The sequence below is a fragment of the Acomys russatus genome, chromosome 27, assembly GCF_903995435.1.
Source record: "Acomys russatus chromosome 27, mAcoRus1.1, whole genome shotgun sequence".
NCBI classification, from domain to species: Eukaryota; Metazoa; Chordata; class Mammalia; order Rodentia; family Muridae; genus Acomys; species Acomys russatus.
Window position 1 is genome coordinate 8,817,646 of NC_067163.1, and position 19,693 is coordinate 8,837,338.

Consider the following 19,693-nt stretch of genomic DNA (forward strand, 5'->3'; position numbering starts at 1 on the left):
TCTGACCCTTTGTCACAGGAAACCGTTAATCTACAATCTTCTTGACCCCAGGCACCTCAGCAGCTGCTTTGAGTACCCCAACACGAGGCAAGAGTTGATAGAGGTTGAGCACTCAGCGTCAGCCTGCTGTGGAGCTGCATATTTCCTCTCTCAAGAATACTTCCAACCCACACAGGCTCCAGTGGGCCTCGTTCGTGTGTAATGATGCCCGAAGAGTGAGTCTCCGAAAAAGCACTGAAAGAGAGACAGATACAAACAGAGAGGAAAAGAGAGAGACAGAGAGAGAGAAAGAGACAGACAGGCAGACAGACAGACAGACACAGAAAACTTCAAGAGAAAAGAAAGAACATTTAGCCAAGAGTAATGACTTTGAGCAGGAGACTGATACCCACATCCTGGAGGAATAAATTCTGAACATCCTGAGGCTCCAGTGCATGCTTGGGGACCAGAGTTAGATGCTCCAGTGTATGCTTGGGGACCAGAGTTAGATGCTCCAGTGTATGCTTGGGGACCAGAGTTAGATGCTCCAGTGCATGCTTGGGGACCAGAGTTAGATGCTCCAGTGCATGCTTGGGGACCAGAGTTAGATGCTCCAGTGCATGCTTGGGGACCAGAGTTAGATGCTCCAGTGCATGCTTGGGGACCAGAGTTAGATGCTCCAGTGCATGCTTGGGGACCAGAGTTAGATGCTCCAGTGCATGCTTGGGGACCAGAGTTAGATGCTCATACAATAGTGAAGAAGAACGCAGGCCCATAGCTAATCATTTCCCATGTGGTTTTAGTGTCCAAAGGTACCAGCGGCCTCCCTTCCCAGGTCTAGATGTCTAGACTTCTGCCCTCTGTATCCAAAACCCCGTCCAGCTCTCTCCTCTCACACGGTGAGCGCTCAGCACCAGCTGACTGCCGCTTCTCAGCTTGGCTAGGAAGGCCGTGGCCTTGGAAGTCTCCTCACAGCCGGTTCCTTGCCCTTGTGATACATCCAGGCCTCCTGTTCTGGCTTCCCTTAGGATGCTGTGGTAAAGCAATCTGACCAAAAGCCATGCAGGGAAGGAAAGACTTCGTTTCAGCCTACGCTTCCAGGTCACAGTCCATCAATGAGGGACGTCAGCATGAGAACTCAAGACAGAAATCTGAAGTATTCCACGCAGTATTATTTCCACCAAGGAACCCACTCTCAGTCAAGGAAGTGGAGGAGAAGCCATAGTTAGACGCTGGCTTGCTGGCATGCTTACTCTCCAGCAGCGTATACATAGCTGGCCTTCTTGTACAGCCTAGAACCACCAACGTAGGGAATGGTGCTTCCCACAGTGGGCCTTTCTACACTAAGCCGCAGTCCCTCATAGGCATGCCCACAGATTTAAAAAAAAAAAAAAAAACCTGATAGAAATCAGTTGCCCAACTGAGACTGCCCTTTCAGGTGATTCTAGACTGTATCAAGTTGACAGTTTCTGGTAGCTGCACCCTTTACTCTCCTACTCCATCAGTGGTTCTCAACCTGTGGGTTATGACCCCTTTGGGAGTTGAATTACCCTTTCACAGGAGTCAACTAAGACCATCAGAAAACATGGATATCTACATTGTAATTCATAACAGTAGAAAATTATAGTTATGAAGCAGCAACGAAAATAATTTTATGTTTGAGGTCTATCACAGCATGAGGAACTAGATTAAAGAAAGGGTCACAGCACTAGGAAGGTTGCAAACCACCGTTCTCTGTCTATATAAGTCTTCATGAACTTACCAGACATTAAACAAATACTTTGAACGTCTTTTTGAATATTCTAAAATGAAGCTCATATACCCTGTTTGCATGCACATCGTTGAGTGGTGGGGCAGGTAGGTCAGGGAGGGAGAGAGCAAAATGTGTGCACATGGCCTGATTTCTAATATAAAAGAAATAAAAGGAAGGTAGCTTTTGACCGAAAGCATCTTAATATAAAAATGCTGGGGCATAGCAGATCTGTGCAGAATGAAGCATTCTGGTGTTTGTTTCTGAGTGAAGGGTCGCAGTAATTGGAGAGCTACAAATTAGTGCAGCAGAGGAGTGTTGTAATGAGGGCCCAGACTTCCCCAAGGCTCTGCCAGCCCTGGGGGATTTAGAGATGGTAAACAATTCCTGGTAAATTGCCAACTGAGCAACGCTCTCGCCCCCCTTGATTTACATGGTAGTTATATTCTAGGGGGAAAAATCCATTGCTCATTAAAATTGCCAACTAGAACTGATTTTCACACACAAAGCCTAGCAAGGTTTAAGGAAAAGTGGCCCGGATTTGCGCAGGATGTAAGTAGTCATTCCTTGGTGGGGTTGCACATGGCTCCCTTAAAACAAGCATCTTTGGGCCCCCTGGGTGTGTGAAAGAACTCCCTGCGTGAGGTGCGTTTCCCCAGATGGGTATCCAGAGTGACTAGTGGCTCCATGGGATGCACTGCTTAGATCCCTTGTCATTCATCTGTCCTCCGCTCCCAGCATGCAGGGACCAGCTGTCTTGCTCTGTCACTCTCCCCTGTGGCTCATGTACTTGATACTTGTTTAAAACACACACACACATGTTGCTGGTGAAATGAGGAAAATGTTTCCTGCGGGAGAACACAGCTTTAGATGGCATTTCTCCTTACTTCACCTAAAAAGAACATTATTACAAAACTCTAGCTCCTACATCCCGTTCCATGCCAGTTGAAAGAAAGAAAAGGTGTTTTAGTATGTAGTGTTAAGCTTAAACTGCAGCACGGCAATGCGCACAGATGTCAATCTCGGAGAATTCCCCATTTATAGAAATTATAAATGCTGTTTGCCACTGCATGCTGGTGGCAATCGAGGTAGCTGATTGCCTTGGCAGGGGGGTGTCGGCTCTGGGGAGGCTGGAAGCCTCTAGCTTGTTTCCCTGAGGCTGTGAAGCTGCCACACGCGTGTGCCAGGTGCGCACTTGGCCACTCCTCTGCGTTCTGCTGCGGGCTTTAGCTGTTTTTTGCCATAAGGGGAAGGTTTATTTACTGAGACTTGGTGGCTTTTCATAGCCGAGGCATATGCTCTGGGAATCAGCTGCTTTACACTCCTTCTGTATTGAATTTTTTTTCTGTCAGAGGCTGTGAAATTCGCTTCTTAAATCAGAAACAGAAACATACAAGCTGGCCTCATTTGTTAGTTAATTTGTGGGCTGCTGGAAAAAAATCTTTACCTTGTTCTTTATGGAGACATTTTTGGTTCCCCCTCACAAAAAAAAAAAAAACAAAAACAAAAACAAAAAAAAAACAAAAACACCTCTCCATAAACCTGACAGTGTGAGCCTCCTGTGGAGGCAGCCAGCCCTCTGATCTGCAGCTGGAATGCTCACTGAGAGATGAAGAATGCAAGCTCTTCTGGCCCAGCCCAGGGGCTGCCCACCAATCCCTATTTATACTGTTTGTTCTGCCTGCACCATTCTGCTGGCCAAATTCAGACTAAGTGGCCCCTGGTGCCTCCCCTCCAGGAGCCTTTCCTGGCTACCAGTCACCAGCTTTCCCTGAAACTCCCACCTACCCTAATCTTCTTTTGGGCCAATCACACTGTAATCCATCACATTCAGAGTGCATCACTTTCACTGAAATATAGTGGGGGGGGGGGTGCTTTCTGGCAAAACTAATCTGCAACTTAAAAAAGCTTGAAAAGCTTAGAAAATGGAAACTGAAGGAAAAATCATTGAAAAGTCCCTAATGCCCCTTCCTTTGCTGACACCTGCCATGCGCCTCACCACTGCGTTCCTACACTAAGGCAAGTCTGTCCACATCCCGTGTTTCCCCCTGCCATGGTTTGAGTGTGCCCCCAAGAGTTCGTGTGCTGGGAAGTGAGTCCTCGGACTCACCCGGTCATGGTAATAAGAGGTTACCCTTCGGACGTTGAGTTTTACTGGGTGTGACTGTGATGATAGGATGTGTGTGGTGCAATTAGTGGTCAGGAAATAGAGGAAGAAAGGCTTGCTTGCCCTGTCTCCCCAAAGGCCCTCACCAGAGACTGAGCAGATGCCAATGCTAAGCTTTGCTTTTGGACTTCTAAGCCTCCGGAACTATAAATTAAAGCAACTTCTTCATTGTTTACTGACATCTCTGGCACTTGGGAATAGCCCAGAAGATAGGCCATGATGCCTTCATAAGCATCTTTCCATAGCTTGGGGCAGATTCTCCTGAAATTAGACTAGAATACATGTGCAGCCATTCTCAAGGACAGACTGCCATCCTGGCTCCCTCCTTTGTCCGGGTGACTGACTCACAAGGTTTACACAGAGCCTGATTGGGGCTCGCACACCTTTGCATTGAAGCTGGGACACTGGTCGTGGTGTTAACATCCTGGTCTTCTAGTAGATGCCACAGAGACAATGTTCCTCTGCCTGGATTTGCTTGTGTGGTTACTAAAGAGTCTTTGGGTAAGAAAGCACCCCAATAAGAGTCATCAGATGCCCCAAGACTTCATTCTTTACACATCTTATGTTATTTCCTCAGTGTCCAGGCATATTTGCTGTTGGATATAATGTCTCCATATAAACCAAGACTCTCCATGGATGGGTCAATACCCATTACATAGTGAACAAAAGCTCTCTGTGTCATTGACTTCCATGGCAGTCTGCCTAAAACCTCAGATGCTCCCATGTGTCATCAGTGTGGCTTGGGATTTGACATGGCCATTAAATTTTTACTAAGCCCTCTTGGCATGGTCTGTGTGTTCTTCCTCAGACCCAGGCATAGTGTGGCCAAGAACTGGGCCATTAAAATGCTAAAGCCCTTGATCTAGTATCTGCATCTCACAGTGTTGAGCCTGGCTGCAGAGTAGGTGGGCTTCATTCAGGGGAGGGCTGGCTGGGATCATACCCTTTTGGGTCCTGTGAGTCTTAAGTTATACCTCGCCACACAGGAGGAACAGTAAATATAAGTCCTGCCTGACCAGCCTGAGGCGCACAGTAGGAGCCCCCCCCCCCCCCACGACTACAATGTGGAAGATATCAGATCTACAGGCACAACGCACGCTGTGTTATTCAGAAGAACACTGGTGCCTTCTGCCAGTGAGCCTGCCATCCCATTAGCCATATGGGTCTCTGCCGGAAGGGCTACAGTGCTTGGCTTCATGCAGTGTTGGGGCTGGAAGGAAAGCAGAATCCTTCCCAGGTCAATTTCAGAGTGTTACTGAAAAATCTAAGCATTTTACAATGAAAATCCTACTTTGAAGACTTTTTAAGTGTGGAGCTTTATGACGTTCCTCCACCAGCAGTGTGTGAGACCCTCTTCTGCAGCCAGGGTCACCCTTCACCATTTGGAGCCATTGGCAGAATTGCTCAGACAGAACTGAGGGATGGGCTACTGTTCTGAGAAATGCCATGCTCACTCCTGTGAGATGTAGCTTATTGGAGGAGCCAGGATGCTGACCAGCTTGGTCATCTGGTGGCCAAATCTACCTTCAGGCCAGGGACACCACAGAGAAGTCTTGAATTGGCATTCTTTGAGTCTTCCTTAGAATGTACGATGTGCTGGAATATGAAGCAGACATCTTTTTCCATCTGCCAGCGCATGTGTTTTGTGTATGTGATATGACTCTGCTTTGGGGATTAATTCTCTTCTCCTTTACTAATGTTTGCCACTGAAAGACATTTAGCAATAGTGTGGGTGTCACTACCATTCTCTCTTCCCTTTCTTCTTTTCAGTTTTCTTTACGTTTAATTACCTTTTATTCCAGATGGGAGTAAGTCTAAATGTTAGAACTGTTCCCTTCATTCCTGGTACCTTCTCACATTTTCCACGATGTTTATCTTTTACTTTTACAATGGGAAAAAAAAATCAACTGGGCATAGAGGCGCACGCCTTTAATCCCAGGTCTGAGGAGGCAGAGGCAGGCGGATTGCTGTGAGTTCAAGGCCAGCCTGGTCTACAAAGCAAATTCAGGACAGCCAAGGCTACACAGAGAAAGCCTATCTCGAAAAAAAAAAATACACACACACACACACACACACACACACACACAATGGTTTCATATTAGAACCCTTTCTGGATTTGGAAGAGTATGAAAAAGCATGTCTTTATTTGTGCATGACTTAAAGTGGTAAGTAGCCAAAGGAGGTACATCTTCAAGAAGTCGTAGGACACACTTCTAGAGGACACAGGTGACATGTGTTGCCTCTGCTCTTTCCCAGGTGCCTCAGGACGATTGGGGTGCATACCCCACAGGTGGCAAAGAGGAGGAGATCCCCTGCCGTAGGATGAGAAGTGGCAGCTACATCAAAGCCATGGGCGATGAGGAGAGTGGCGAGTCAGACTCAAGCCCCAAGACATCCCCAACGGTGGCCCTCCGGCCAGAGCCCCTGCTCAAATCCATCGTGCAAAGACCGCTCGGAGAGCACCAAACGTAAGAAAGATGTCTCTTCCCCCCTGCCCTCTCCTCTTCCTCCTCATGGCTATTCAGCCGTGGGTGAGCTGTATTCAATTTGAATCTAAGTTGACCGTGTTAGTGGATATGCCATCATTTGCTCATTCATTTTTCACATTGATGTCCTATGATATTTTTATTACCAGATTTAAAAAAAAAATATTTCTTTTATTTGGTGAGATTATAATATAATTATATCATTTTCTCCCTCCAGATTTTCCCATATATGCCTCCTTGCTGTGTTTCAAAATTGCGTCTTTCTTTTTCATTAGTTGATACATAAGTACAGACTCCTCAGACTATATATTGTTATTATTATGTATGTTTTAAGGGCCGACCATTTGGTATGGGCTAACCCAACTAGATGACCAACCGATCAGACCTTCGGTTGCTTGTTTCATAACTATGGAAATATGCTTGGGCAGTTTATGTGTCTGATTAGGTTTTTTGTTCTGTTTTGTTTGAGGAATTGGGGCAGTTAGGGTAGAATCCTAAGAAGCCCAGGTTGCCCTGAACTCCTGGTCCTCCCTCCTCCACATGTTATGTGTGCATCAGGACCTGGCACATCACTCCAGTATTCACATTCATAGGGACATGTTTCTATGTTTCAAATGACAGTGTGGGCGTGTGTATGTCTGTGAGGAAACATCTGTGCAGGGACTTTCCCGTTGACTGTCGTCACGTCATAAGTTAATGCTTAGATAGCAGATTTTTGTAAGGGTGAAGGAAGCAGCGGATGGGTTTCACAAACATATGGTCTTTGCTCAAAGGTTTGTTTGTTGGTAGGTTTAACTTCTGAACTGTAAACAGCTAAAACCCACGTGGGGAACTAGCCGTTGTACTACCCTGATAGCCTGCCTAGAATGTCAGCCGTATGGCCGTAAAAGCCGAAAGTCTACCTGAGGCCTTCCCTGGTTCCCACTTTCAGATGCCTGTTCTGTGTGAGTGGACAGCAACAGGCAACAAGTTGCTCAGTATTCTGGGTATCCTCAGAGTCGCTTTCTGTGATGCACAGTCAAGCGCCAAAGCTCCGGTCAGAGGAGTCACCTTTATGTATCCTCCACCTAGCCTGGTATCCAGGATAGCAAGGCAATGCTACCATAATTTCTCCCAGTAATCTCAATAACTCATGAGCATTAGCTTATGGGGTGAAAATTTTAAAACTGAACTGCAGCAGACTCTTAACTGGGGGAGCCATACAGCCTGGGGAGGCCTGTATTAGCAACCCCCTTGCAGCCTGGGGAGGCCTGTATGAGTAACCCTCCTTCTTGGAGAGCAGAGGGGTACATACTACAATTTGAACTAACCTTACTCCCCTGCTTAGCCGGGTCCAGCTGGGTTATGGACGGGGCCATCTGCAGAGCCAATGGCATGAAAGAGGGTGCTCAAGGCTACAGTGAGGCCAGACATAGAAACCACTTTAGTAAACTGAAGCTTTCATTTTTCTAATAAGCTACACAAGTAAAGCGCCTTTATTCTAAAGCTTATTTATATTCAGGGGCCATTTCAGATGAAATTGATCGTTCTAAAGTTGCATTCAAAATCTAATTGTAAATAACTGGGTCTGGCGGGCCCCTGGTCATTGTTTTCTTCCCACACCATAGAATCCCCCAGCAGGAGTGATTGACAAACGCGTCCTAGATGCAGAGCGACTCAAAGTGAAAACAGGCACAAGAATTTGCCCATCTCTAGCCTCTTCTGTACACCATTTGGTTGCCTTTGGCGGTGTTTAAGAAAGCAAATGTGACGGCGAGATGAACTCAGCAGTCAGCTTGGGAAATGTCTTAAGTCTTGTTATCATGACACCCTTCTGCACTCTTGGGAACCTTTGGTGCTTAGGTACTTCCTGTGTCACTGTGTAATCCCATAAACTAGAGCGTGTCAGCAGGTTGTTTATGCTGCCCGGCCCAGGGGCTAGTAAGAACCTGGCCTCTAGCTGTCAGGTACGAGTTCTTCTTTTGAGCTGTGTGATACGGGGGAAGCGGCAGACACTCTGCTTCTGGAGTTCTGGTCCTTGGAACACCAGCAGAATTATTCTGCTGAAAGCTGCCTTGCCCCTCATCCTTAAAGAGTCAGTCCCCTCATTACCGAGTTACAATGTATCCATATTGTTCACAGAGGCACTTTGACTTCCTCAGATGCACGCTCTGAAACAGTGCATGATCCTAGAAAGGCATTCGCAGAGAGAAAGAAAGCGAACACCAAGCACTGAAGTCCTTGATGCAGCTGTCTTAGTGCCTCCAAGTGCAAGCCTCTCCGCTGCCTGGTTCACGGATCAGGATGTCCGCCGGAGGCCAGATGGAGGCCTGCCCATCTGTACAGCAGCCCCCGCTGGGTGCAGAGCACCAGGCAGAGTTATTACCAATTCATTTAAATGTGAATTCCAAGCCACGACTGAATCCAATTTACTGCACTTTTTAATTAGCTTACGTATTAGCGTTGAGATACTTGAATTACCAATTCAAGTCTGTTATTATGAAAAGTAGACCTAATAATTTAATTTGAGCTTTTTTTTTTTTTGCTTTGTTTTGCTCAGTTGAATTAAAAATCAAAAGTCTAATAATGTTGAACCTGCTTGAGCTGTTCAGTGCTGAAGGCAACACTTTAAATCTGTAGAGAAACGAAGGCTTACTGCAAGAACCACACTCAGCTTCCTCATAAGACGAGTTCTTATGGTGGCATCAAAGTCTTGACATATGTGTCATGTATTCCTGGAGACACACAGTACTCTGAGGCTTGGCCGTGATGGTCAACTCTGAACTAACTCATGACTAGGACTAGTGAGGACTGCCATGTGGTGCAGTGACTGGGAGGATGGCCCCTCCCCTTGAGATAGGTGGCAACTCCTGGTAAGCAATGGCTGAGAGAAGTAGTATGGGCCACCTTTCTTTCTTGTCTGGCCAAGTGTATCTGTCACTACAGCAATCTTTCCCAGACACCAGACTCCAGCGTCTTCAGCCTTCTACTGTGGAATCAATACCAGCTACTCTTCCCGCAGCTTCAAGACTTTGAATACTTCCTTAAGCCTCCCAAACTTCCTGGTTTAGGAGCCTGGTCCCCTGCCTCTCCGGCATTAAGGTAGCCATTGTTGAGCTGTGCAGCCCCATGTGGAAGCCAATTCAGTAAATTTCCGTGTACGTTTTCCCTTTTGGTTTTGTCCCTGTAGAGGACCTTTCCTAGTATAGATACACAGACACAGAGGCATATATGCACAAACACATACACACTCACGAACATTCTATAGCCTTGGAATAGATAAGAGATATTTAAACATTTTACATGAGAAAAAGCTATAAGACACTGACCAATTTAAGTAACCTTTAATAGAATTAAAAACTTATTCATGGCCAAAGCAAAAAAGCTAGCAGGCCAAAAGTGCTGTTGCCATGCTAAAGACTTAACAAAAACCTAGGAGTAAATTTCCAACGTGAGAACACATGTTCGTATTTTTTTTTTCACATGTTCGCATTCTTTCTTTCTTTCTTTCTTTTTCTTCAAGACAGGGTTTCTCTGTGTAGCCCTGGCTGTCCTGGACTCACTTTCTAGACCAGGCTGCCCTCGAACTCACAGAGATTCACCTGCCTTTGCCTCCCTGAGCGCTGGGATTACAGGTGTGTGCCACCACACCCAGCTTCGTATTCTTAATATATAAAGTCATCTTTGGAATCAAAGAAGAAAAATAATATAAAAACATATTATTATAAATAATTAAATATTTCTGAAGAATATGGAGTTTGGAACTGAAAAACCTAATGTTTTTTCTGAAATGTTTTCTAAAGATTATAAAAACACAAAAGAATATAACAGTGTCCTATTTGACTGTGTGTCCCTGAGAGAAGCTTTGAAATACCTGAGTGCACATCATGCAGAGGTTGAGGTGAGTGAGTATGCTGTTGCTCACAAGCCTCAGCAAGGCAGCTCAGGGAAATGGGTAGCCTGGCTCCTATACCCCTGGAGTGGTGCACTCCACCAGCTTGGTTCCAGATTGGATTCTTCCACGGATAAGCACCAAGCACCTGGCAGTGCAGGAGGCATTTCCACCACCAACCATGAACACCATTTGCTTCAGCGTTTACTGTTCCACAAATGGCAGCAACAACCTTCCACCAAAACTTAGGAGAGAAAAGGTACCGAGGAGATGGCTGGGTGGATAACTTGCTTAAAGCACAAGCATGCAGAGCTGAGTTGGGAGACCTATAAAATCCTCCACACAGGGGCCGGAGAGATAGCTCAGCAGTTAAGAGAGAGTAATTGCTCTTACAGAGTTCCAGGCTTCCACATCAGGAGGTTAACAACCACTTTTAACTCTGACTCCACATGCAATTGCACTCATATGCTCTTACACAGACACATAATTTAAAAGTAGAATCTTAAAACAAAAAGAAAGAAAGAAAGCCCCAAACAAACTTGAAGAGAAAAACTGCCAGTGAATAAAGGCAGTTTTTAACAGCATGTAGGAGATGTGGGAGGCATGAAGTGGTTCAGCATACCACGGGAACTCCAGGAAGGAAAAGAAGGGAGTTAGGCAGAGGAACACATGAATAATATAATGCCTGAGAAGTTCCCAAGCTAATGAGACACAGTAAAGTACATACGTGAGGATCTAAGATGGGCACCAAAGCCAATGCAAGACCAAGCATAGTTATGCACATCACATGGTATCAGAGCAAAAAGATACAGAGAAAATCAAGATGGCAGCATTGTCTCACAAACTGTCCTTGTCAGGAGGCATGGAAGAGGAAGCTTTGGAATGTTAAAAATAATAAATAAATAAATAAATAAATAAAAGTCTACTAGCCCTACTCCATCCTAGACCCAGAAAAGTACTTCCATAAATGCAAGTGAATGGAGACTTCCCCCAAGTGAGTAAAACAAAAAGCCGAGAGAGAATCAGCTCGTGCCGAATCTTCTATGAGTACTTCAGGGTTTCCTGAGAGACTGAACATCATCCTTGCAGACGCCTCCCCTTCTCAGGAAGGTCAAATGGCAATCCTGTTGAAGGGGTGAATAGGTCCCTGACTTACTCCCTTTCTTTTTCTTTCTGGAGTTCCCATGGCGCGTTGGACCATTCCATCGCACGCCTCCCACGTTTTGCACATGCCCACTTCTGCCTTTGCCTACAGGCAGTTTTTCTCTTCAAGCTTGCTCTGTGATTTCTTTCTATACTTCCTTAGGCTTGAATGCTTTTCCTCATTCTTAGATTGCTCCCGGCCCAGGCGGTGATACAGCACTGTTCATGTTCAGAGTGGATCTTCCTACTTCAATTACCTACCAAGACAGCACAGTGCCCCAGAGTCATTCCCACCGGCCCCAGACAAGTCTTCAATTGAGACACCCTCCTCAGGTGACCATAGGTCGTGTCAGGTTGACAATTAAAGCTAACCAGCACACTTGCCTTCTGCTTTTCCCATGAGTCTACATACCAGGGAAGGCAGAGGCCACAGACTGCATCATTGCTGTCATGTACCCACCGCTTAGTATATTACTGAATGTGTAAAAGTAATATAGGGGTCACATGCAGGGACCACTGCTGGGGAACCTAACAGTAAACCGTTTCTAGAGGCTCCTGTGTAGTAAGTGTGGTCAAAGAGTGACCACAGCAGCCACCAGGATAGTAAAAGAGTGCACAGCCACATCACACTGTCAGCTTCTTACACTCTGCACTATGAGTTGGAGGAGCAGATGCCTCCCCAGATATCACACACCTTAACTAGCAATGTTTCAATTAGTGGGGAGCCATATGCTCCCTGGTGGAGGCTTCCTCTCCCATGGTTTCCATGGCTATCTGATGGCTTCCAGATTCATAATTTCTGTTGGAGACCAGGATGGATTTCAGTGCCAGGCAGTATGGAGCTGTTGCCAGCTCTGTGCCTGTGTTTGTACCTCTAAATCCAGCTTCCCAGTGCCAGGCAGCTCATGATGACCCCAGCAGGGACATGACTTCAGGAAGGTGGCTGAGCACTTGGCATATGTCTTTCAGGGCCCTGCCATCAGGAAGCAATGACTTGGCATGCTTGGCAGTCTGTGACATGAAGCCTGCACCTTGGGCTGTGCCTCTGTGCTGCCTGAGTCTCACCCTGGTTGTTACAAGCATTCTCCCATCCCCCACATAGCACTGACCATATTCCAATTGTTCGAGAGATCTTTCACTTTCTACCTGACTTCAGTTTTTACGTGCACCTCATTTACAGTCCTACTTTAACATTCTTCTCCTTGACAGTTCGACATTCTTAAAGTCTAATTTAAAAACTTAAGAGGCTAGATTAATAGCTGAGTTGGTGAAGGGCTTTCTGTGCAAGCATGAAGACCTGAGTTCAATCCCCAGAACCCACATAAACTAGCGAGGCATGACATCCTTTTCCAGTGTCTAACCCTCTAATTGTAGTGCTCACCCCTCGATCAAGGGAACTTCTCTTTGCAATAGACAGGTCATCAAAGAAAAACCACGACCGATCAAAACGCGACGGCGTGGAGCGCAGTCCCAGTGGATACGTAATGTCAGAAGCTACACCAATAAAGGCTCAAGAACATCACAGCCTAAACATAAGCCGAACAAGGACGACGATAACGATGTGCATGCCAAAGTGAGCAGAGGAAGCCCCGGAGGACTCATCCCTCACAGATAACTACAGGCAACTAAGGAATGCTGAGAGTTCCCAGGGAAGAACACACCAATTGGTCATCTGATACCAAATGCTCAGCCCTGGAACCATATATACAAATAACATTATACAGACTAAGCAAGTTATATTTAGGAATATGTGTGTGTGTGTGTGTGTGTGTGTGTGTGTGTGTGTGTGTGTACAAACATTAACAAAAAGGCAGGTATGGATTTGAAAGACAGCAAGAAAAGTTATGCAGGACCTTGGAAGAAGGAAATAGAAGTGGTAAATGATGTAACTATATTGTAATCTAAAAAAAAAAAAGCCAAATAATTTAAAAAGCTAGGTGTGAGGGCCACTAAGATTGCTCAGTGGTCAGGGTGCTTATTTTCAACCCACAAACCTGAATTTGATCCCCAGGAGGGCAAAAAGACCTAGGTTTTATGGCACACTTACAATCCAAGCACAGGAGAAGGCAGAGAGGTACTTGGGGCTTACTGGCCAGCTGGCCCAGCCCACTGAACACATTCCAGGCTGGGAGAGTTCTGATATGGAAAACCGAGATGGACAGCACCTGAAAAATGAAACCTGAAACTGACCTCTGGTCTCCATCCCCCCAACCATACATGTGTCTGTACATACACAAATAACCCTCAACCTTTCACATGAACACACACACATGTGCACATGCACACACACACATTTTTAAAAATAAAGCAAATACAGGTTGAAGATGGGATGCGGCTAAGGGGTACAGCACTCCCTGATCATGTGTGAGGACCCACATTTGATCCAAAGCATGAAAGAAAGAAAGAAAGAAAGAAAGAAAGAAAGAAAGAAAGAAAGAAAGAAAGAAAGGAGGGAGGGAGGGAGGGAAGGAGGTGAGGGAAGAGAAGGGAAAAAGGGAAGGAAAGAGTAAAGTCAAAAGAGAAAGAAGGCTGGCAAGATGGCTTCCCATGTAAACTCACATACCACCAAGTCTGATGCCTCAGTTGAATCCTTGGGACCCTAATTATAGAGGTAGATAACTCCTGCAAGTTGTCCTTCAACATCCATTGTCATGTCATGAGCATGCATACATGGATGTACATGCATATAATACATACATGCATACATAAACACACATGCATATACCTTAGTTCATTCATTAACTAAGTTTGAAACATATTCACTTGGGAGGCAGAGGCAGGAGGGTCTCTGTGAGTGCAAGGCCAGCCTGACCTACAGAGTGAGTTCCATGATTGCCAAGACTATGCAGAGAAACTCTGTCTCAAAGGTTTTTTTATGTATTAATTATTTGAAAGTTTCATATACTGTATTTTGATCATATTCGCCCCTCTGCATCCCCCCCCACACCCACTCCTTTTTTATACCCATCAACTTTATTCTCCTTATTTTTCTAAGCTGGCTAAATTCAGTGTGTGCTGTGTGTACTCTTAGGTCTATGGCCATCCACCTGAATATGGTTGACTACCAGAGACCACACCCTTAAAGAAAACACATCCCCCCTCACAGCAGCTATCAAGTACCAGTAGCTCCTCAGCAGGGGGTGCACTTCATGCCCACCTCCCACTCCGTGCTGGGAGTGTGTCTGGTAGGAGTATGCATAGGTCCTGTGCGGGCTGTTACAACCCCAGTGAGTTGTATATGCAAACTGCTCTGCTGTGTCCAGAAAACATTGTTTCACTGCAGTAATCTTTTATACCTCTGGATGCTAGCGTCTTTCTGCTTCCCTCTTTTTCAAAGATTTCTGAGCTTCTGGATAAGGGGTGTAATACAGATATCCCACTAAGTGCCGAACATCCCATGGTGGCATCCCCTGCACCTCGATCAACTGTGGGTCTCTGTGGTAACTGCAGCTTACTTGTTTAAAAAAGCTTCTCTGGTGATGTTTGAGAGGCAACTTCATTTAAGGATATAACAATAAGACATAAGAAGTTGATTAGTGCTGTGGCCATGTGTTATAACAATAGTGGGTTCTCCCCAGTGCCTATGGCCTGTCTAGCCCCAAGTTCTTGGCCTGATAATGGTGTAGATTTCATCTGGTGAAGCAGGTCTTAAATCCAACTGCAAAGTAATTGGTTGCCTTTATGATGTTCCTGCCAGTATTGTACCAGCAGCCATGCATTGCCAGGCCAGTCAGTGTTACAAGGGATCACTCTCGGATAAGATGTGCATTTCCTTCTCTCCTCTGGAAGCATATACAGCCCTTTACAAAACTGTGAAAGCCAGCCATATTGAGTGAGTGCCAGCTTGGTCTCCTCATGCTCTGTGACTCAAGTCAATGGCATCTAGAGCGTTACGGTCTTAGCATCAAGTTCTGGAGGGTACCAAGAGCAATGGCACTAACCTGTAATGTTTAGGGGTCTAGAACCTCACTGGCCAACAGTATGAAAAGAGGTAGCCTATTCCTGATGCAGTGCCTTCTCTTTGCTGTCCTGTGGTATCTAGTAAGAGCATCGTTATAGGGCGACTCTATTTAATCTCTTTTATATATGGATACGTGTATGTGCATACATGTATACAGAAGCTTCTGCAGTCTTGTTTTCTATATGATTATGTCTAGAGGCCTTTACTGTTAACTGCCCCTCCCTGTGCTTCAACTCTATCTATTTACTTGAAATTTTCATACATTTGTTTTTTAACAGATAAACAAGATTTCATTGTCTAAATGTTTGATGTTTTCATTATCCATCCATCTACTGATACACATACACATAAAAACACAAATAAATAATATAATTTAGTCAGGCAGAGTGGCACACTCCTGTAGTCCCAGCACTTAGGGAGACAGGGGCAGGCATGGTCTCTGTGAATTAGAGATCAGCCTGGTCTACAAAGCAAGTAGAGGATGGCCAAGGCTACACAGAGAAACCCTGTCTCAATAAATAAATAAATAAATAAATAAATAAATAAATAAATAAATGTAATTTAAACATTTTTAATTTTTTAAAGATTTATTTATTACATATACAGTGTTTTGCCTGCATGTTCACTTGTATGCCAGAAGAGGGCACCAGATCTCATTATAGATGGTTGTGAACCACCATGTGATTGCTGGGAATTGATCTCAGGACCTTTGGAAGAACAGACAGTGCTCTTATAACCTTTGCGCCATCTCTCCAGCCCAAAACATTTTTAAAATAAAAGAACTGATTACAGATGATGCTGTCTCTAACTATCCAACCCGAGTGTGTAATGTAATGTATTCGGACCTACAGTCCATCAAGACATGCCATATATCTGACCCACTGTGTCATGCAGGGCAAACCAAAAGAGCAGTGTGAGAAATCTATCCGGTATGTTAGTCAGAGTGAGAAATTCTCCCAAAGTGGTATCTATGGAAAACCCAAGGTCATAAGCGTTCTTCCACAGAGTGTGAGTACCAAAGCCAGCCTCAGAATAAAACAGCAAACAGCTAATTAAATGAACTATTAAATCAATCGTTTAAATTGTAAAATTAGTTACACTGATTGCAAAAGCCTAGCACAAACATATTGCATGAAGTAGAATGTGGCAGTTACTAACATCCCATGGACCCCACTGCCTAGATACTCTTATGTGCATGCAAGCATGGACATGCAGGTATATATTATACAATTAATATGGATCATAACTGTACCATATACTGTTCTCCTCTCATCTGTTTTATTGGCTTTCAACTACTACTGAAATATACTACCAAGTAGCAGCTTAACACAAAAAAAGCACTATCAGATTTTCCCTCAGGTCAAGCTGCTGCTGTGTAAGGTCGAGCCCCTCAAGTCCCTGCTGACAGTCGCCGCAGTAAGCTCTACACTTGCAGAGGCCCCCCACAGAACTATGTTCTGGCTGGTAGCCCTGGCTTCATACTCACAGCCAGTTAGACAAGCACTGTGTATTTCACTCTCCAGACCTCTCCTTTCTCATCTCCACATTGCTCCTCCTGCCTTCCTCTTCTGGTTTTGGGGGTGTGTGGGAGGGTTGTGGTCCCACCTGGATGATCTGGGCTATTCCCCTACCTCAAAGTCAGCTGACTGGGACCTTGGTTACATCTACAGCCTTCCTCCCCCTGCGCACGTAGTTATGACACAATTGTAGATGGCATTAGTGAAGGTTGGAGCTCGTACGGTCAGGACCCTGCGTAGGCAACAGCCATGCGCAATCTTCTCACACAGCCCTATAATTCTAGCTTATCCTGCACAGAATCCAGTGAGTAGAGAAGCTGTAATTCAAGGACCTTACTTCCCAGGAACTGCCTCCAAGTTTTCATGATTGCAAACAGAGTTGCAAGTGACGCTGAAAATGATGCTGACCCACTTACCGCCTGCCTGCACAGCTCTCTTTGGCAACACAACAAAGGAATTCTCCTGGGCTGTGTGTACCTCCAAATCTTTCATCGTTGTCAGGGCAAGGAAGAAGGCTCCGGCTAGCTTGGAAACAATTCCACGTTGCTTAGTACATCCACAGTTTAGCACCTTGTCTCTGTGGAGCCCTAAGGGAGAGGGTCAGGAACACATCCCAGGCTGGCCAACTGCCTGTCTTCCTTAAAACACTTAATGCGATGCTTTCTTAGAAACATGTGGTGGTGGTACACACCTTTAATCCCAGCACTTGGGAGGCAGAGGCAAGTAGATCTTTGCTTTGAGGCCAGCCTGGTATACAGAGTGAGTTCCAGGACAACCAGGGCTACACAGAGAAACCCTGTCAAAACAAACAAACAAAAAAAAATAAAAACAAACAAACAAAAAAACCAGAAACATGTGTCCCAAAGAGCATCTTGGGGATCTCTAAATTTTCAGACCGTGTAGCTTTGGACACAATTGTGTCCTTTTCCAAAAACCCATTGCCAATTCATCCGTCCATAGAAATCATTCCATCTTAGCAATACGGTCTAGAATGTTCTTCGCACTTACTTCCTGGGAGAGATAGCATTGGCTACAACCATTGTCACCCTCAGCGGTTATCCTGAAAAGTGGCCTTCTAGGGAGAGGCCAGAGGCAGTAGGCATAAGGACCACATTGTAGAACCAGGTTGGACTGGACTTCCAATTCTCCCCCATTTTCCTGTTTCCTAATATATCCATTTCTTCTGTCGTTGCTCACTTTCCCCTGCGAGGTCCTTATATGTCTTTTGCTCTTCAGCCAGATGTGAGTGCTTAGTAATTAATTTGCTATGAAAACATGAAGCCTATGACTCTTCCTAAGGTTGTATCTTTTTTTCATTCATTGTATTCTGTAGTTCCACTTTTTAAATTACTGTTTCATACATTACATCATAATATCAGTTTCCCCTTCCTACCCTACCCCCAGTCTCTCTTCTTCCCCCAGATCCACCTCTCCACCTCCCCTCAGAAAACAGTAGGTCTCCTGGGGACATCGACTATGCAGCTATACAAGGCATAACAACTTAACAATAAGACCAGGCATATACTATTACACTAAGGTTGCATCTTTAGCATTTCTGAGATCTGCTGGCATAGAATGTTTCTACTTCCTAGATATTCTGTAATTCTTGATCTTTTATTTGCATTTTCGCTAAAGGATTAAATGAATGAAGAATGTGAGCTATAAGTATTGGGGAAAACATAGTTACTCTTTTAAAAGATTTATTTATTTATTTATTATTTAGTAAATATACTGTGCTTTGAGTGCATGTATGCCTGCATGCAAGAAGAGGCCACCATATCTCATTATAGATGGTTGTGAGCCACCATGTGGTTGCTGGGAATTGAACTCAGGACCTTTAGGAAGAACAGGCAGTGTTCTTGCCTCTGAGTCATCTCTCCAACCATATAGTTACTCTTAATAATTCTTCCTTTTGGTTACCTTGACAAATAGAAATGTGTGTTTAATACTTCTTTTTTCTTTTTTACAATTCTGCATGAAAATCAGTTTAGAAATATTACGAGACATTTTCTTTCTTCTAATCTCTGACTGAACTTGATGACCTAATTTCTTAAAATGCATTTGCTGCACCACCAGTCATTCGGTGAGCTCGTTTTGGCTCATCTTCATCTGTAAGTACCTTGCATGCTCCTCAGGTGACCCAACCCTGTGACTGTTCATCCCAAGATACCTGGGAGATAGGTGCATACATGTATTCCCATCAAATGGTGAAGTGGGCTACCACAATGCCCACCAGAAGCCATGCTCTTAGAGTCTCTGTTGATGACCTGTAACAAATCTGATGACTGTTGAAGGCCTGTTCCTCAAAATTCCAGAGGAGACTATGATAAATGGGTTAGAACAAAAGGAGGCAAATCTATAAGATTAGGGCACAGTGACAGTAAGGCCACTGTTGAAAGCAGTGATGAGTGAGACTTACTAAGTCTTACTATGTGGACGTCCCTTGGATGATGAAGACAACTACATCAGTTGATGTCACCCTCTCCTTTCAGGTATGATACCTAGTTATACTAATTCATGTATTTATTCACCAAAAATCTGAATGCGTGAAAGACTGACTTTGTAAATAATCAAGTGAATGAGCCAATAAAGGAGTGTGAAGAGAGTGGGGACACTAGCAGAGCACCTTACACCAAGACACTCAATTTACTACAAAAGCCATCTTCATGGTCTTAAATACTGAAATGTTAATAATCACATCTCTTTGTGAGGTAAGTGTTTTACTTGAATTAAAACTGCTTTCAAAATTCTCTTTGATCAAGCAATTTGGCAGCCTAAGTTTTTAAACTACACAACTTAATTTCTCTGTGGATCCTAAG

At 44.7% G+C, this 19,693-nt stretch overlaps 1 protein-coding gene across 1 annotated transcript in view; it reads left to right on the top strand.

Moving 5' to 3' along the window:
* Positions 1 to 19,693, top strand: part of Dlgap2 (DLG associated protein 2) — a 132,357-nt gene that overhangs the window by 47,262 nt on the left and 65,402 nt on the right. The window contains 1 exon segment of the mRNA XM_051169449.1: positions 6,153 to 6,364. Coding sequence (XP_051025406.1) covers positions 6,153 to 6,364 — 212 coding nt within the window.